The sequence below is a fragment of the Phalacrocorax carbo genome, chromosome 1, assembly GCF_963921805.1.
Source record: "Phalacrocorax carbo chromosome 1, bPhaCar2.1, whole genome shotgun sequence".
NCBI lineage: Eukaryota > Metazoa > Chordata > Aves > Suliformes > Phalacrocoracidae > Phalacrocorax > Phalacrocorax carbo.
Genome location: NC_087513.1, coordinates 103,067,915 through 103,086,365, shown reverse-complemented (window position 1 = coordinate 103,086,365; position 18,451 = coordinate 103,067,915). Strand labels below are relative to the sequence as shown.

At 37.9% G+C, this 18,451-nt stretch overlaps 1 protein-coding gene across 3 annotated transcripts in view; it reads left to right on the top strand.

The window, feature by feature from the left end:
• CADM2 (cell adhesion molecule 2) overlaps nt 1–18,451 on the top strand; it is a 681,251-nt gene that overhangs the window by 625,095 nt on the left and 37,705 nt on the right. For 2 of the 3 annotated variants that reach the window (XM_064469629.1, XM_064469622.1), the window contains one exon: nt 8,204–8,323. The exons of the other annotated variant lie outside the window; for it this stretch is intronic. In XM_064469629.1, coding sequence (XP_064325699.1) covers nt 8,204–8,323 — 120 coding nt within the window. The remainder of the gene's footprint in view (nt 1–8,203; nt 8,324–18,451) is intronic. 3 annotated transcript variants of the gene reach the window in all.

The window sequence follows — 18,451 nt, the reverse complement described above, 5'->3', positions numbered from 1 at the left end:
CTTTTGTGGTAATATTTTGTCTTAAGTGTAGTGTAATTGGGACTTCAGGTATAAGGGCAACTGCTTTTGTAAATACAATTTTAAGTGATTTTGTTTTCTTTTGTTGTTTTGATTGGTTTGGGTTTTTTAGTAGGGGATTAAAATGGGACTTGGGAGATCTGTTCTGAACTCCCCTGTCAGGCACAGGAGTCTGTGAAATATCAGACATTCCACTTAATTCTTCTGTGTTCATTTCCCCAGCTGTGAAATGGAAATAATGCTACATCCTTTTCCCTAACATTTGGTCTGTACTGTGTAAATAATGATCTTACAAAACCTCAAGGTGGAGATCCGTTGTTTACTGCATATATATTTGTTAATGTGGAGTTGTCAACAAAATCAAGACATGTATAGATGCCTTTTTAAAAGTAAAGCAACTTCCTTTGAGGCTGCAGCCTCAAACAATGCTCTAAAACTTTACCTTTTTATTTAAAATGTTGAATTGCAAAATTCTTAACCTATTGCATGCTCTGGAAAATTTACTTAATTTCTTTCAGACTAGTTGCATAAGTTTCAGTGATTTGCTCAGTGCAGTAATTTTAACTACTTTAATTAGAAATATGGGCTTTTATATGAGATAGACTGACTCCCTTAAAAAATAAGCTTTATTAATATTACTACTATTAAATGGGAAAGAACTTTTTTTTTAACTACTACCAAAACTTATGTAACTTTGGGAAAAATAGGTCTTACAGTATACTTTTGGAGTAATCTGAAGTATGTATTGCATTCATATAACTCCAGAGCATGGAACATTCATCTTTCTGTTGAATACTTTTTTTTGATTTGTCCATAGAGGTACATCTTGTGCTAATAACCATTAATAAAGTAAAACTTGGAGCACCTGAAAACAGTACTAAAGAATTTGCCTACTTGAGAATTTACATTTTCTTTGTTCAAAGATAATCTTCAATATCATCAGGTCAAGTTATTATCTTATCAAATTTATCCTTTTATATTCTCTGTGTATCACAATTGTAAATGTTTATTATTTAAGTATTAATTATTACAGATGTTGCAATTCATATAATCTGCCCCACCAAAACTGAACAGCAAAAGGTAAATGTATTGTGAGATATTATATTATGTCACCTTTTATTCTTCTGCTTCACTGAGAGCAAAAACGGTGAGCTTTTTAAATGGCTAGACTGGTGACAAACAATGATTCTGATGGACAATGAAACGGGCGCGTGTTCCAGCATCTCAGGGCCTTCATTGCAAACTTCTCTTTTGTTTCAAGGGAGCTGCAGTTAGAGTGCTTTTGCTGATCACAAATTCAGTAGAGTGGTGTGGGGAGTGAAATGATCCCTAAAGTAAGCACTGAGGGCTTCAAAGGTCAAACCCGGCATTTTGAAAGTTATCAGTGCAATACTTAAATGTTCATGTTAGATGCTTTCCTGTGAAATGCTTGATTCAGGTTTCCTGTTGTCCCTATGTGCAACTCCACTAACTGTGTGTGCAACAGACTAGTCTCCAGGTGACAAAGCCATATCTGTGGCAACATCTGCTCTGTGGAGAAAGGTCATGTTTTTTCTAGCCAGAAAAAAAAAAAAAAAAAAAAAAAGGAAAATGCCCTTTTTTGTGTGTTTACTGCTACTCTTTGGATTTTAGCAAGTACTCATGAGCATTACGAAATGCATAGACCCAGTGCCCACTAAATCCCAAATTCTGTTCTATGCCAAGGGGAAAGGTTCAAGAGGAAGGGTGGGAGCTGCCTCTGCTCAGCATGGTCTGCTTGTTAGAGTCCCCATGGAAGAAGGCAGAGGTGGGTTTTATCAAAATATCCCTCTCCAGCCACCTGACCCAGGGCCCCATGGCACTGCGTGAGAGCTGGCCTGAGCCTGGGCAGCTGCATCTGTGGGGACAAGGGAAGTTGCAGAACCGGTCACTGTGCTCAGCCCTCAGAAATTGTCCTCCCTTACCATGTCCTTCCTACCACATCAGGGCACTTCCCTCCCATTGCTTCTTTCTTATCACCTGCCTGAAAGCCACAGCTCCGTTTTCTTCTGACAGCTTGCACACCTGTCCTGAGCCTGACCTGGCTTTACTGGTAGAAAATCATCTTTTCACACACCTGTAGTCTTTGTGAGTCCTGCTGTTGCTCTGGTGCACATAATGAATGAGATCTTCAATAAAGGAGTTGTTTCAAGGCAGTTAAGGGCAGTTAACTTTTTCTTCATATTTCAATGTCAAATAAGAAGGCATAATCAGAAATAAATTGATACTACACCTTGTTTTTTCATATTCATCACATTTTTTATTTTGTCATAAGCAACTCTGGTCAGAGCATGTGTTGTAAAATGCGCCATGGTCTGATATCAGGTCTTCATTTTAAAGGATGAGCTTTCAAGTGATTTGGGATGACACCATGCTAAGTACTAATACTGAAATAGGCTTTGTTCTTTCAAGGTATATTCTTAACTTTCTAAGGATAGAATTTGGGCCAGGGATGTGTAGGTACCAATTTTTTGCTTGGCTCTTTAAAAACAGAAGGAGACATTTTCTTTTTTGCTATAATTTTGTAATACTTTGTCCTCCTTCATTTGCTACTGAAACCTATTGCTTTCGAAATAGGAAAAAAAAATCCCACCTAACTATCAAACTTTCTATAAGAACAAAGAAGTATTGTTCTTTCCCAGTTCCTAACTTAGGAAAAAAGAGCAGTGAGATCAAAATCCTAGCGTCTCTTAACACTTGGTTTTTTCTTTCCTCTGTCCTGACTGTGCAACCAAACTATATTTAATCAAACTTTAATGAGCTGTCCCACGTCTTCTAACATTTAATATCACCTACAGGCCTATGAAATGTCTTAGAATCATGGGACTATGTGAATTTCTTTTCTTTTCTTTTTAAGCTGGCTAGCCATATCAGCCCAGCTGTGTGTCTTGCATGATGAACTCACCCACCGGACATCTCTAATGATTTTAACTAGGGATCTAGATCTACATGGCACTTTTGTAAAAGGGTTTGGATATTTTTTAATGACATCTGATTTGCTAGCAAAAATGTCAAGCACATAATTGCCATTTCAGAGTTTCATAAATCTGAATCAATTAGTAAAAAGAACCCCTTGACCTCATGTCCATGAGCCTTCATGATCATTCAGTCTAAGTGCTAAGGAGCCATTGGCACATGATATTCAAGCTGAACGATCCTTTTGTTCAATCCCGTTTTCTGGGAGCCAGGCTAAATGGAGCTCCCTTTGAATTTAAAACCTTGCTAAATTATTTAGTACTACATACCACAGACTGATTAAATTTTGCGCAGAGCAGTGAGATTGTTTCCCAGGTAGGTCATCACTCAGTTCAGTTTACCACTTAAAATTTCTTTCATTCTCAGTCAAAATACAGCAAGGGCCATCCATCATTATCACTTTGTCCTTTAATTTTTCTGTCAGCCTTTGTCAAGCGTCAAACAAAAGCTTTTACATTTTTATCAACTGCAGCTATTGTTGTCTGAATTGTGCTCAGTCATTTCAGAATATCAGTTGGGTTTTTACCAAACAAGTCAAATATTTTCAATAGGTCAGATCTATCTTTCACATAAGCCCGCTAAACCAAACAGAACCATTTCTCATTTCTGTGGAAACAGAGTAAAAATGCTCGGGGCCAAATCAGCAGTGAGAGTAAATTCTCCAGGCTCCCTGCACTTAAATGGATGAATGTCTTCTGCTTCAGTAAGAAGAATGAAGCATCAATTCAAGAAAGAAGGAGAGGCGAACAGGAAATTTTGATCAGGCAGGGCTTGACAGTGTTTTGAGCTGATCTTGTACAACACTATTCTGCCACTCATAAACAGACGCCATCTGTGCCTCTGCTAAAGAGCAGCCTCCAGACCAAGCCAAGCGTGGCATGCTCCTCCCTTTTCCACTGTCCGCTCGCAGTCAGCCATCAGATTACCTGCTGTCTGCCTTCACCTTGCCAGTGATCGCGTAGCTTGATGGCATGCTAACAGACAGTAGTGGCCATGAAGAACACCTTTCTAAATCATTCCCCTTGCTTTTCTCTGCACCCGCTGAACTGTGACATTATGTCAGGTCCTCACTAAAAAGAGAGTTCTTGACCGAGCTTTTGCGGCGCGGCTCAAACCCCTCTGTGCCTCTAGGTTAGGAGCCCTTCTCTTTCATGGGAAATCCAGTTCAGGTCTTACCAGTGTAACCTGTGGGAACATACATGAAACAGAGTTGGGACTGGCGTTAGTAACTCCCCTTGGTGTGAAGTCTAACCCCTTTCTTCATGGAAAGAATTACTTCTCTGTGAATTGTCTGTATTTCAGAGGTAGCAAGGTGGTAAAATGAATACCAACTTAAATATATTATTGAATTTTTGACTGAATATCTGTCTGTCAGCAAGCATTCATTTTAGGAGTGATGTTTCAAAACTAATGGTATCAATTATTGCTTGACTTCTAGATCTCTGAGCATGGATTTTCTATCTTCTTTGGTTCCCCATCTGCAAAATGTAGCTATTTTCTGCTTCACAGGAGGCTACAGATTAATACCTTAGTATTATTGAATTAGTGATCAGGTGCATTGATTTGGGTATGGCTACTTGAATTAAAAAGTTCCACTCTACAAGGTCTCTTGGTCATAATGATCCTCGGTATTTAGTGGCATGAGAGTCATAAACAAAAATTTGTTTTCAGCTGAACATTGTGCACAACTAGATTCAGAAATCGCAAGGCCAGAAAATGGAATTAAGTTCCACTCCAGCACAGGTTTCTTGGGCAGAAGTCTGCAAAGTCATTCTGTTAAGATCCTTCTTGATGCAGAGCTCAAGAGGACAAATCTACGTAGTCCCTTTGATAGTGTGTTTCTGAGCAGATGCCAATAGGGATCTCTGGATAATGTAACATGTGCTTCACCAGTAGGGTAAGATAGGTGTGCCCTGCAGTAAAAACAACGATCAAAAAGTCCTACAGGACTAGAAACAGGTCAAATTGTAATTCCCTTTTCTGGCATGCAAATGAAACAGCACACCCTCTTTTACACACAGTGATTCATATGCCTTAAACCAAAGCCTGAGCTGTTGAGTATCAGATTATACTTGTAGTCTGTCTGATTTTGGGAACTACCAAACCTGCCTACCTCCTACAACTACAGTACATGATGGGAGAATGAGGGGAACTGCACATAACTTCTCTTTTTTTTCTGAAGTGCATATTCTGCATTCTCTTATACAAAAGCTTTTTCAAGGCAAAGACATGTAAAGTTTTCACGAGAATCTATAAATCTTCTTGGAAGAACTGATAAGGAGCCTTTCCGTCAGAATCAGTAGGACTGGAGGGGCCCTGTCCACATAAGTCTCTTGAATGTGGCGCTCGTTTCAGAACGCTACTCTATGCCTGGCTTTGGGCTCTCCAAAATAGATTTAAGGACGGGATATGGCCCAAGAGTTCCAAAATGTGTTGTCTGGAGAGCTGTGAGCTATTCTGTTACTTTACACGTTCATTTCTGTTGCGCATTCATGTCACTAAAGAAGCAATTCTACACAGCAGAGCCTCGAACCTAAGCAGGTATGATCCAGGCATTTCTAGAGTCCAGAGCAGACTTAGATTTCATTGCTTGGGCAATGCAGCGCTCTTCAGGTGGCTGGTTCCTGGTTGCTATCTTGTACTGTAGTCTTTGAGAGCAAGTAATTGTAATGCTGTGAGCAAAACAGACCAACTGCAGTCATTTGCACGGTGAATTTCACTTTACTCTGCTAAGAAAGAAACAAAGCCAATGCTTTTGCTTGTATTTACATTTCTTTTGAGAACATATGTTTTTCATTGAGACATCTGATTTTGATGTTTGGCATCAGAGTTTGTGACTTTGATCAGCATACTAATTTCTGCACACGTTTTCATTATTCTTGAGCTGATCGGAAAAGATGAATCTATCACATCTGTATTAAAATACTGGTATATCTTAGTTCTTGTTAGCTAGTCTGTTTCATAGGTAGCCTTTCTTTTAAAATAAGAAATCTTGTTGGAAATACTTAAATCAGAAGAGAAACCAGAAAGGAATGAACTTCTAAAATCACCAGTGACTCATTTAAGCTATTATGTGGTAAAATAGGTAGACAGTGTGTTCACAGAATGGAAAGCACTGTCATAAAACCGTAGCTGTATTTGTCAGTTGCAGTTAACTTGCCATTGCATGGGTTTAAGTAAATGGCATTTTTAAGAAAGGCAATTAATGGACCCATAAGTCACATTAATTAGGTTTCACGTACAAGACTGATTTGTAAAGCTTTCCTAATCAACAAGGCTTTGCTCACCTTATGAAGTAGGTGGTTTTCTTCTGTTTTATTTCATTTTTCGCAGATACTTATCAGGGAAGGTGTTTCCCTTTATGAAAAGCAATTGCATAGATCGGTACATGTGACATATCTTTTTTAACACGTTAATTTCTTTCTAACACTTGTTATACTCAGTTCTGTTTATTTATTGTGGTACTCACACTCCAGGTAATGTTACCATCTCTCCTGGTGATTAATGTGGCTGCACTGTGGGGTTTTTTCAAAGACTGTTTTAATTTTTCTGGCTTGGGAATATTTTGTACTGAGAATCAGATTAAATATCAGTGTACAACAGAGGAAAGAGGGATCTCATGCCATTTTCTGATGGCTTTGAGAGTGGAAAACCCCACAAGTATAGGTTCCAGAGAGAATAGTACTGCTCTTTATCAAAACCAGAGGAATACAGAAAATTGTAGGTGACTTATAGATGTTAACTGACAAGGAGGCTTTTAAAGTGGCAAAATAATGTCACCCAGTATGGAAATAAGGTAAGCATGCTAATTTGACGTCTTAGGAGAGTCATCATGCAATGCTGAACTCAAGGACCCTGTGTCTGAAATGCGTTCTGTAGGGCCCACCACTGTAACGCTCTGAGCTACTTCAGCTTCTATTGATTTGAGTCAGGATTGATTGTACTCAGCGACCAATTGCATTTCTTTCCACAGGAAGAGAAGACAGATCGTGGGTCAGATTTTTACTCTTTTATTGCATTGAATAGCACCCTTCAGAAATATTTTCAGTGAAATCAGTGTGGAATGGGTTACTCACCATCAACTGCTGAGAAACTAGTCCTTTCCTTTTAAACCTGTGGTATAAATAATCTGAAAAATGTCAAATGCTTTTTATGTCCTCACAGAAGTGCTTTCCTCTAGTTCTCTTCAGGGCTTTTGTTTGTTTGTTCTTTAAAACCTGCAATCACCTTATAAGCGAAGTGATACTGGTCTTTATTGCTTTTGGCAGTGTAATCAAAGTATTTTCTATCTGTACATCTGGTTATGTTCTGCTCTGTACAGGAGCATTTTGCAACAGACATTGTCGGTTCCTCTGCAACAAAGCAGCAGCACACCTAAGACTGGCATACCTGCACCTACCTGATCAAAAGCTGAAGGGTTTGGTAGGATGCTGTCATCAGGGCTATGCATTTTTTCTGACTTGTATACACAGGTTTTTTAATGGTAATATTATTAGCATTTCTGATTTTTAGTTCTAAGCTGTTTTAGAGAAATACTGATGTGTGTATTAACAATCAATTTGAAGCGTTAAGGATGACTGAAAGATGACTGTGCCTGCTAATTAGGGTAAAGATTTTGAAATATACTCTGCTCTGGATCTTAGCAGACAACTGTGTCTTAAACAAAAGTGTGGGAAGAAGAAAAGCAATCCGGAAAAATCAGCTTTTATAGTTAGTAGCATTTTCTCCCTTTTCCTTCCATTGAGTCTGTCTAAAAGTGGGTGTTTTAACATACTGCCATTTCTCGTTAACATGTGTGTGTTTATTTTAGCATGATGGTGTTGTTTTATTCATCTCCCACTCTGACACAGCATGTTTCATCTGTATATGGTTTCTACTATATGAGACATTTAAAATGGCTCAGTGACGAAATGGATTCTTGTCACTTAAACAGTCACTCTCCAGATCTGTGGAAACTTGGTCATTTTAACAGTGTTTTAAATTCCGTATACTTGAAGATTGACTATAAAAATTGAGAGTGATATAATGTCAAGAATTTAAAGGTACTCCATTGTACCTGTAATAATTTATGTTAATCATGTTTTAATTTAGTCATTTTTGACATATTTGTATTTACAAATTAAACCACTATTATGGTTCTCCTTTGTTTGCATGATATGATTTTATTTTATATTTTTTTTCCACTCACCAGATGTTTTCAACACTTTGCTTCCCACTACTGTCATCCCCTCCCTTACCACTGCAACAGTCACAACCACTGTAGCCTTAACAACCAGCACAACCACATCGGCAACAGCCATCAGCACCAGAGGTACAGTATGCTTCTTTGTTATGGCCTGACAAACACATTATAAATAGGAAATTATAGGCTTGATTTTTAAGAAGGATAGAAATTGCTAAAGAGAGGGTTCAAACACTTCAGTTCAATATATATATTTAATAGGATAATCCACAGGATGTACATGGTTAAGAAAGATTTCATATGACCTTGAATATTTTCATTGCTCTAGCAGTGTGGATGTGAACTTTGACAGGATGCTTAAATTATTTGTATACATTTGCATTTAATTTTTTTAAGGTTAGTAAATTAACTTTAATGTAAAATGCAAGCGAGCTATTTTTAAATAAACATGACCTTTTAAAACTGGTTATTTTGGGTGCTGTGGTTTAAAACAAGATAGCTGTCTCGGCATTGGAATTACTGTTGATGCAACCTTGCTTGGTAACAAAGAGGCATCGCATTACATCACCCTTGTTAGTCTTTTATGATTTAAGGCATTCCTAACTTAGAGGTGTCTTTGTCTTACCAGAACTAAAGTAAATGAGCTGAAATTTCTCTCTCCCCTCCCCGCCTCCCATCCTGTTGGGTTTTTGTCTGTTATAGCTTTTTAAAATGTTTCTAGTAATGCTTTGCTTTGTATGAGCAAAATATAAAGTTTAATTTTACCCTTGTACGCAGTGACTGATCAGATAACTGTTCAATAGCGGAGATGTCTGTGTAAGGTTTCACAGATAATCGTCTTCTGAGTAGCCAGTAATCTCTCACGGTAAGTGAAATGGCAGAAGGTTCCTATGTGGTCTGTTGAAGGCTTTCACTGTGCAAGAAGAGTGGAAATAATATTCACTTACCACACTGCAAGTATTCACATGATGAGGTATAATTATCCCAGGAAAGTTAAGACAGAGTTAGGAAATCTTTTCTTTCTGGAAGCATCGTTATGAGTCAGTTGTAGTGACCCACCTAACCTGCAAAGATAAGCTGAGCTAAATGCAAGTCCATTGTATAAAGATTGTGATAGTATCGGATCACCCAAATTTTTTCCTCCGTAGGGCACTGGTATTTTCATATTGTGCCCTTCATGTAATAAACCAACATCAAACCTGAAATTACATTTTTAAGCTTTAATATTACTTACAGTTTGAAAAAATAATTGTTGTTTTAGTGAAAAAGAGTGTTACAGTAGTCCTTTCCCTCCAGAAAAAAAAAGGGGAAAAAGCTATGGAAAACAACCCAGTGCTCACTGGTTTGAGTAACTGCAAGAGGAACATTTCCTGAAAAGGAACAGAATTACAGGATTGATCATGTCTTTATAAAAGACTGTTTTCAGTCAAGCAGCAGAAGCTTCCCAGCCTTCTGAGGGCTTGGATACTGGAAGGACAGAGTGTTTGGTGTGCCAGGTTGGTGTTTGCTGTCCTTAATTAATTGTTTTCTTCTTAGTGGTCATAACTAAGCTATGTCACTGTTGTGGCTGTATGTTTAGTGTACTGATGTTATGAAGGCATTGTGTTACCTCCTAAGTGTGGTTTAGAACCTCGTCTTCCTTTACTCTGAAGTGTTCATTTTCACCATTTGTGTGCCTGGCATCAAAAGAAAGATCTGGAAAAGGAGAACACACTACTAAGCTTCAGCTCTAACACGTATGAGGATGCATGCAATTTGATTCTACAGTAACAAAGAAGTAATGCTTTAAGAGAAAGCAAAAGAAGGAAATCTGGGTGAAGGTGATCAATCACTCACTTTTCCCAGAAAAAGAAGTGAATGCAGCAAAATGGCTGAGAAGATGAGACCACTTCAACCCCAAGGAACTGGTAGGTATGGTCTCTTGGGCAGATAATTTGAGAGACAAAGGAGTGTGGGAAGACTGTTTTTTGAAAAGCTTGTATTGAAAGGAAAATGACAATCTATCGCAATGCAGATGAAAACGTTATAGACTAGTGAAGTTGCCTGTCTAACAATCTAAGAAATCAAAGCCCACAAAAATGTGAAAACGAGGAAGACTACTATAAGCATACGTCATGGAGTACATTAGTGTGGAAGAAACAGGAAACCAGGCATAAAATCAGAAACAACCAGGTGCAAAAGTAGCTGCAACTAGTATGGTGAGAGAAATTTAACAAACCAAAAGGGATTAGAAATATATTAGATGAAAGACAAAAATAAAGATATGTAGTGATCCTATTCATGAATGATTAGGACAAGGCTGAAGTAACTGGTATTTCATCAGCAATGGATGACAACTGGAGAGCTGTTTGTAATAGGGGTGTCACAATGAAAGATGACCACAAGTAGAGACAGATCAAAGAACACGGACAGGAAGTTTAAAGCTCTGCGAGGAAGCTGAAGACACCGGTTGGTTTGGCTCTGCTTTCTAAAAGGAAAAGTCAGTATGACTCTGGTGAAGAGTTGTTTTCCAAGTTCAATGGGGAAAATGAATCCACTGAATTTGTGGCAAAGGCATTTAGTGGGGAAACTTTCTAATGTCACAGGAGGCAGTAATGCGGTGTAGCTGTTGAAGTTCTATGGCTTCCTTCATCCTTGCTTTCTTTACAAATGCCTGATTCCCATAGCAGAGGGAAATGGACAAGGTGCTCTCCTTAGTTGTCTTACTGTCCTATATTTCTTGGACCCGTAAACTAATAATGTTCACAAACTTACAGTGAATGTTGTGAAGGCAAAGTTCTGCCATCCTGAAATACGAAATGGAACCTTATCTAGATAGTCAGAGCACCTACACACCAGAGGTACAAACGGTATAAGAGCCATTTTGGGGAGGATCAGATTTTCACTGGTATCTGTTTCTGTCTGAGTAAAAAGTGCCATATAAACATATTTTCCTTTGACATTTCTGCTTCTTATTCCAATAAGATTTTTGTCATGAAGGAGTATGTAAGGACATAAAGTTGAGAAGCTATTCATATATTTTCAACCTTCGAAACATTTTTGTGTGTGTTTTGGCTTCCAGGTATGTTGGAAGCAGCACTTCTCTTTATCTTACTTTATCAGATCTCGTTTGATCATGCCTTAAAGAACAGAAGTTTGCCTCAGTTTTGTACATACTAATTAATAATATCTCAGAGTTGTACATACTAATTAATATGTTTGAACTGGATTTCCAATAGCTGACATAATAGTCTTGCTGGAAGTATTTCACTAATTCTGTTCTAAAATTATGACTTGATACTTCTGTATCACCTCAGGTAAATTGTAAAAGACATTCCTGCATTCTACATGACTTTTACGTAGTCCACCTTGAAGATATGCGACTCCTCATCCAGTCACAGGAGATGTCTTTACAGGAATATGATACCGGATATAAAGAGCCCAGAGAATCTATAAATCTAAGGCATTTTACATTATGATGATTGTACCTCATCATTACCAAAAGGCTGAATTAATGAGAAAAAAAATTTCTCCAAACCATCATCAGTTAATTCTGGAACGGTGTGACCTATCTCTGGCTTAATTTGCATGGCATTTAGTAAACAACATGAAAAAAGCTACTGATCCAGTTGGATGACAGCAAAATAATTCATAAACATCCTGTTTAGTCAAACTTTTCACTTTCTCAGACAAACGTACGCTTGCTTTTGTGCTCAGTCCTTCAGGAATTAATTATTCTTTTACTGGTACATTACCTACTAACTCAAAAAATCTAAACACAATTTGATGCCAATGAAGAGTATTGCCCTTTATATATTTGTCAAGGGTATCTTAAAGCCTAATAACCATGTGAGGAATGTACAACAAAATGAGAATAAATTGTATGAGAAGAAATAATACTAGAGGACTACAGAAAGAATAATTATACACTGTATGAGTACTTTCCTTTCTATCAGATTTATGTAATGATTTTCGTGAAAGCTGTGCGTGGATCCATGCTAGTGTTCCCTTTTGTGACTGGGAAGAGGCACAAGAGGACTGTGGATTTGCCCCCAGTAGAGAAACAAGCGATGCCTCCCTCCCTTGGAGAAACTCTTTGTTAGCATAAACTTAATTTAGATGGTTCTGTGCCAATCCTTAACAGTCCTATAAATTAAAAGGGAGCATGATTAACAGTCATGGGGAAGCCACCTCAAGTCAGAACAGCTCTGTGTTTCTGGATTCACAGGAAAAAAGCTTGTGCCCACAAATGTACATAAAACCCTCCCACAGGCTGGCATTATGTTAATCACACATGCACACAGACTCTCTTCAGTGGTGCCCAACGACAGGCCAAGGGGCAATGGGCACAAGCTGGAACACAGGAAGTTCCACCTCCATATGGGGAAAAACTTCTTTCCTGTGCGGGTGCCAGAGCAGGGGCACAGGCTGCCCAGGGAGGCTGTGGAGTCTCCTTCCCTGGAGACATTCAAACCCCACCTGGACGCGTTCCTGTGCCCCCTGCTCTGGGTGTCCCTGCTCAAGCAGGGGGGTTGGATGAGATGATCTCCAGAGGTCCCTCCCAACCCCAACCGTTCTGTGATTCTGTGATTCTGTAGACCACCCTTGCAATTTTTTTTTTAATTTAAATTGTATTCCTGTCAAGAAAAATAAAAGTTAAAGAGGTTATAAAATGTGGTAATTTTGACTTATTATTATTATTGATTTAAATCTCACCACCACCACCCCCCAAATAGGCACAAAATTAACATTGCAAGAACATCCTAAACTCAAAAGATAGATCCATTCAGTTCAATTGCATGTATCAGGGTGATTCAGTCTCAGCTGACTCACTTGTATAATGACTGTGCCAGAATGTTCGAAGCTTTATATAGCAATGCCTAAAAACATCTCCAAAAGTCATTGCGTACAGCAGAGATATGATGCTGCTCCCAGGCAGCTGCACTACGAAGTTCAAGAGTTTATTTAATAGTCAGGGTGACCACAAAGCCAATGAATGTACACATTTATATATGAATGAAATCCCTGCTTTATTATAGTCCACTTTGCTTTTATTGGTTTTGGCTCTGATATAAAAGAAAGATTTCTTAAAGGAGATCTGTGGAGCTAAATTTAGAAGAAGAGTTTACAGTGGATTAAGGAAGGGTTTGAGGATGTGATCATTTTGAAAACTACTGTGAATTTAATTCAAGTGTGAATATTTCTATTTAATAGCATAAATTTCAACCATTTAGTTACAAAATTACATTACTTTCTTTTTCTCCTATTTTTACATTGTAGTCTATATAAAGGAAAAAAAAGAAAAAAGAAAAGACTAGAATACCTGTTTCATTATAGGCAGTTTAAATGCAGAAACTACTTGGACAGTACTTAATGTCCTCAGGTTTTTTCATATCAAAAATATGTTAAACATTACCAGTCCTTTCCTTGTGATTTCACTTTTCTTTCACATCATCTGATTAATATAACTTGGCACTTTGAGACATTGACAGAGAAAGAAATGGCAAAACAAGGAAAAGGTACAGAATATATAAGGGACAAGGGAGATAAGGGTAGACTTATATCTTAAATACAGTTGTGTATGCTTACTTGCATTCATCTCTGATAATAAAAATAATTATCATTATCTAATGTTAAAAGCAGTTTTGTATGACAGCATGCTAAAAGCTAGTTGATTTATGTACTACTTTACAGCTCTAGCAGTAACATAAAATCTAGCTAGTGTCTGGTTTTACTCAAACCAGGTAAGAAAATGACAACTTTCCATGTTTTATTTCTTCTTTCTCATCTTCCCTTCTCTTACAGTAATCTCCTATTGGCTTATCCAACTTGTAGATTTCCCAGGAGGCCAAACAATTTGAGGTTCGAACCAACAGTTCTTTAGATTATTTTTTCCTTCCAGACATTAAAGGAAGCCTTTAGCAGCCATCTTCCAAGAACTGCCATCTCTTGATTTTATAATGACCTCTTTCATAACCTTTATTTTTCATTCTGCTTGTTTCCCAGCTCTTTAGAAGATGTGCTAATAAATCATGGTAAACCTAAGTTAGACCATGATGAAATCCCAAACCTATTTTACCAGCCTCTTTCCCTAAGTCTTGAAACCTCCAGGGCTGTCTCTGGTCAGAGCTATCTGTTACTGAGGTGAAACATCCGCAAGCTACAGCTGGGTAGAGGCTGGGAAACTTTTCCTAGCCAGCATATGCAACCAGCGGATAGAGGGGCCAGGATTAGAAAGCCACCTTCCGTTCCTTGGCACTTGTATGGACTAAATAGAGGACACCAGGAAGAGAAACGGAGCCCGCTTTCCCAAGGTCTACTACCAGCTAACAGGTGCAGGGGGGAGATACAGGAGTGTAACACTGTTTCCCCCTTTTACATGAGCACTCTGGTACCAAGGGCTCTGATGTTGGAAGAAAAACTCCACAGCTGTGTTGTGTATGGCCTCATCTCATCAGCAGGCATGTAGCTCCTTGGGCCAAATCCCAGGCTTTGTGCAACCAGGAGGACAAACCCAAAGCAGAGATCCAATGTACCCGGAAAGCAGAGAGCAAGATGAAAACATTTGAGAGTTGTTGTTTTAGGATCAAAAAGTTGAATTTTTTATATTGAAATATACCTCTTGACATAAGATTCAAATGTGATGCTTATGGAAATATGAGGAAATTGGAACGCAGAGTTTGGGATTAAAAAAAACAACAACAACAACAACAAAAAACCAAACAACCCACAAACCGATTAGGCAGTTCTGTGCTCCTCTCTTCTGTGGTATTTGCAGGATGCACCAGAACTACGCCATGCATAGGGGAGACCAGAATACTTTTGCCCAACATGAGCAAGGAAGATAAACTGTTATTAGTGCTGTGTGTTTTCTGTAGATCCCTCAGTGTTTCTCCTGATGCCTTCAGTATATACAGCTTATTTGGTTTCACTTGCGGTTTAAGTGGCATGACTTGCTAACTTCTAGAGTCTCTGGAAAGAGAGAAAAATAGGATTAAAATGGATACAAAAGAAAAAAAAAATTCTGTAGTGTTGATGTTTAAGTCTCTTTTGCCAGCTTTTTCTCAAGAAACTATTCTTCTAATGTGTGCCTGCCCAATCCTCATATGTCTGTGCCTTCTCTGGCTGCTCACGTGTTGAATAGGACTTGGAGTTTCTGAAGTTCTGCAAGTATATTTTCAAGAGGCTTAGTATTCCGCAGTGCCCATTTTAGGGGAAACAAAGTATTTGTTCCTTTCCCTAAGCAACGTTTAAATAGGGTTTCATCCCACTAATCATGCTTGGTGGTACAATTAATTCTGTGAATTCTCAGAGTTCACAAAATTAAGACCCGCAGAGGAGATTGTAGCATCTGTTCTAACTCAAAAAGAACTCTTTGGGTTTCAGGTCTGACAGATACATCACCAGGAAAAGCCATCTTATAATACCATGAAAGTGGCTTTTGAGAATGTTAGTGCAGTGGTTCATGTACACAGATTTGATAGGTGCAAAAAAATTAAAATTGGGAGTCCTCACGTGTTTCTCATATGCTTTAGCCTCATGGAATAAGGTATCTCCCTGTAGCAACTACCAAAACAAACAAACAAACAAAACCCACAAAACAAACCAAACCCCCAAACTCAAGCCCATTCTTACTTTACTGGCTAGATTCTTACAGATTTCAAAGTATGTCCACAGAGAATCAGAATCATGACAAACAGTACAGGCTTACATGCATGGTGATTGTAGACCAAAAACATGCTAGCTCCAAGCAAGAAGCTGTACAAACATAGTATGAAAATAATCTTCTTTTTTTTTTGAAATTAAGGCTAGGATTTTTGCATGTTGTTGCATCCAGAGAAGATATCTTCCTGTGGCTCAGAGGAAGCAGGACAACAGGGCAGTAAGTAGCATCAGATTGCAGTTATGAAAGCAAGTACTTTTTCATGCAATGTGAAACTAAATGTGAAACTGCATTATCACTACCTGCTAAAAAACTAATGTATCCTGATGTTTATATTTGTGAGCAGACCAAAATCAAACCCAAGTGTTTCTGTGTGGTGTTCCCAGTTCTGAAATACTTCTAAAAGATGCTTTATAGTTGTAATATCAATCCAAGAGTAATCCTCTAGTCAACATGCACATCATTAAAGCAGTCTAGCCACAAACAAAAATTCTGGCAACACGACCCACATCATGCTAGTCACCTCGATTGCCATGAAATGTGCTTGGGCTTTTCAATTTTTATCTTTTACAAGCTAAAGCAAAGAAATATGCAATTTAGAAAATTGCAGTTTTCTCTTCTTAACAGCTATTATGATGTAAGATGAAGACTGTCGTCATTATTATATGTTATTTGATCGTATTATTCTTGAAACAAGGCTATTGCATTCTGGAACAAATAAAGATAGATTTCATACTCTGAATAGTTTGCCATGTAAATGAACATCATAAATGAGACATAGATTACAACACAGGCATGCTGAATGCATGAAAGGAAGGGAAATATCATAATATCATATATTAGGAACCTGCTCTTTATGTCTGGAACAAATATTTCTAGTGCTAACAAATCCATCCAGCTGTCAGCTTGCAGTAATGAAGTATGCAACTTAAAAAGTACACAATGATTTCCAGCCTTGATGGATTATCACTTAACCCAAAATGCAACGCTGTACAGATAAGTATCACAATTGTCTGATGGTCTGATAAAGATTCCATTATATAGCTGAGCTCCAGAGAGGCTTCAGCAATGCATCAGGAATTCAAACATTCCTAACCTGAGCTCTGATCACACTGGGTTTTTTCCTACTGCATATGAATTATGCAGCCTAACAGTCTCTATTGTAAGCTAGCAGTACAAGAGATTTTCCAAATTAAGAGTCTCTTCTGCTCACTGCCTGCAAAGAAAGTCCATTGCTCTGAATTCATCCTGAGACTTTCCCTCAGGTGCCACAGACTGTAGGGTCTCAGCACTCCTTCTGCCCAGCTTCTACATGTAACTAGCAAGGAAACACCAGCCTTTCAAAAAAGTACATGGGAAGGACTGAAGTCATCAGTATCAGCACCTCTATGTAAAGTGTAACATGGACTGAAGGCTGTAACCGTACTCACCATTTTCATCTGGCCTCTAGTTGTGCGGTGACCTGTCATGCTACTTCCTACATTTTATTAATGTGTAGTCATTTTCAGTATTCAGATGTGAACAAGAGATGAAGCCTACACTGTGCGTACTAATTTCATACTCGTCATGCTTAATAATCTTGTGACTTTCAAAATAATAATAATTTTTAAAAATTGTTTAGCTATTCATACCTGCTGCTTTAAAACCCAGAATTCCACTGATTTCAAGAGACTTTTAGGATTAAGTATTTACAGCTCTACAAGCAGTTTGGCTTGCAAATTGGCCAAATGAGTTCATCCCATCTAGCTGACAGGTAGTTTTGAGGTTTGGATGAATCTGGATTCTTTCCATTCCAAAGAGAGACAGTGTTTTTAGTTACTACCAGCATTGCCTGCAGTGCCCCATAAGCGTGAGAATGACCTGTAGATTTGTGAAGAATTTCTTCTACAGGAGAACAGATTGTAATATCCTTTCTTCTGTGTAATACCTTACATATACATAAATTCATTAATTTTCAGTGGGACTATATGTAGTTTAGTATGTTATTCGTGGATTAAAATCTGTTATGTGCTAAGTTCAGAGGGACCCACTGGCTCAGTTAACCTAAATACTTGTACAGATTCCACTCTTACAGATTTATAATGAGGAACAGAAACCGTTATTTTATTAAAAAGCATCCACAAGAAAATATATAGACTTGGTTTGGGACCCAAAGAATGGAGAATCCACAATTTTCCTTGGTGTTTCACTTCAGCAGTTAACTATCCTCATTGTTACAAATTTGAACCTTGCTTCTCATTTAAATTTCTTTGAGGTTAACAACCATAAATTAGTTCTTGTTAAACCTTTCTCCATTAAAATGCTTCTCATTCCATATGTATTTTCTTCTCAGAAATGAATATTTATCAGAAAGAAAACTCTGTAAATATGCTTCAAAATTTATTTTTGGACTTCATTTGAAAGAATTGAATCTGTGTTCTTTAGGATCTTATTAAGACTTTTGGTATTTTGTTTTTTTATAGGTGCTAAGCCTATCTTCAATGATGAATTTTAAGGGAAATACATGTATTTTAAAATGGAGAAAGATTAGGTTGATAGTTTCTGTTGAATATGTTTCATTGTTGCTGTATTTATATCAAAGCGCAAGGCTAACATTTTATTTTATTTAGAGAGTT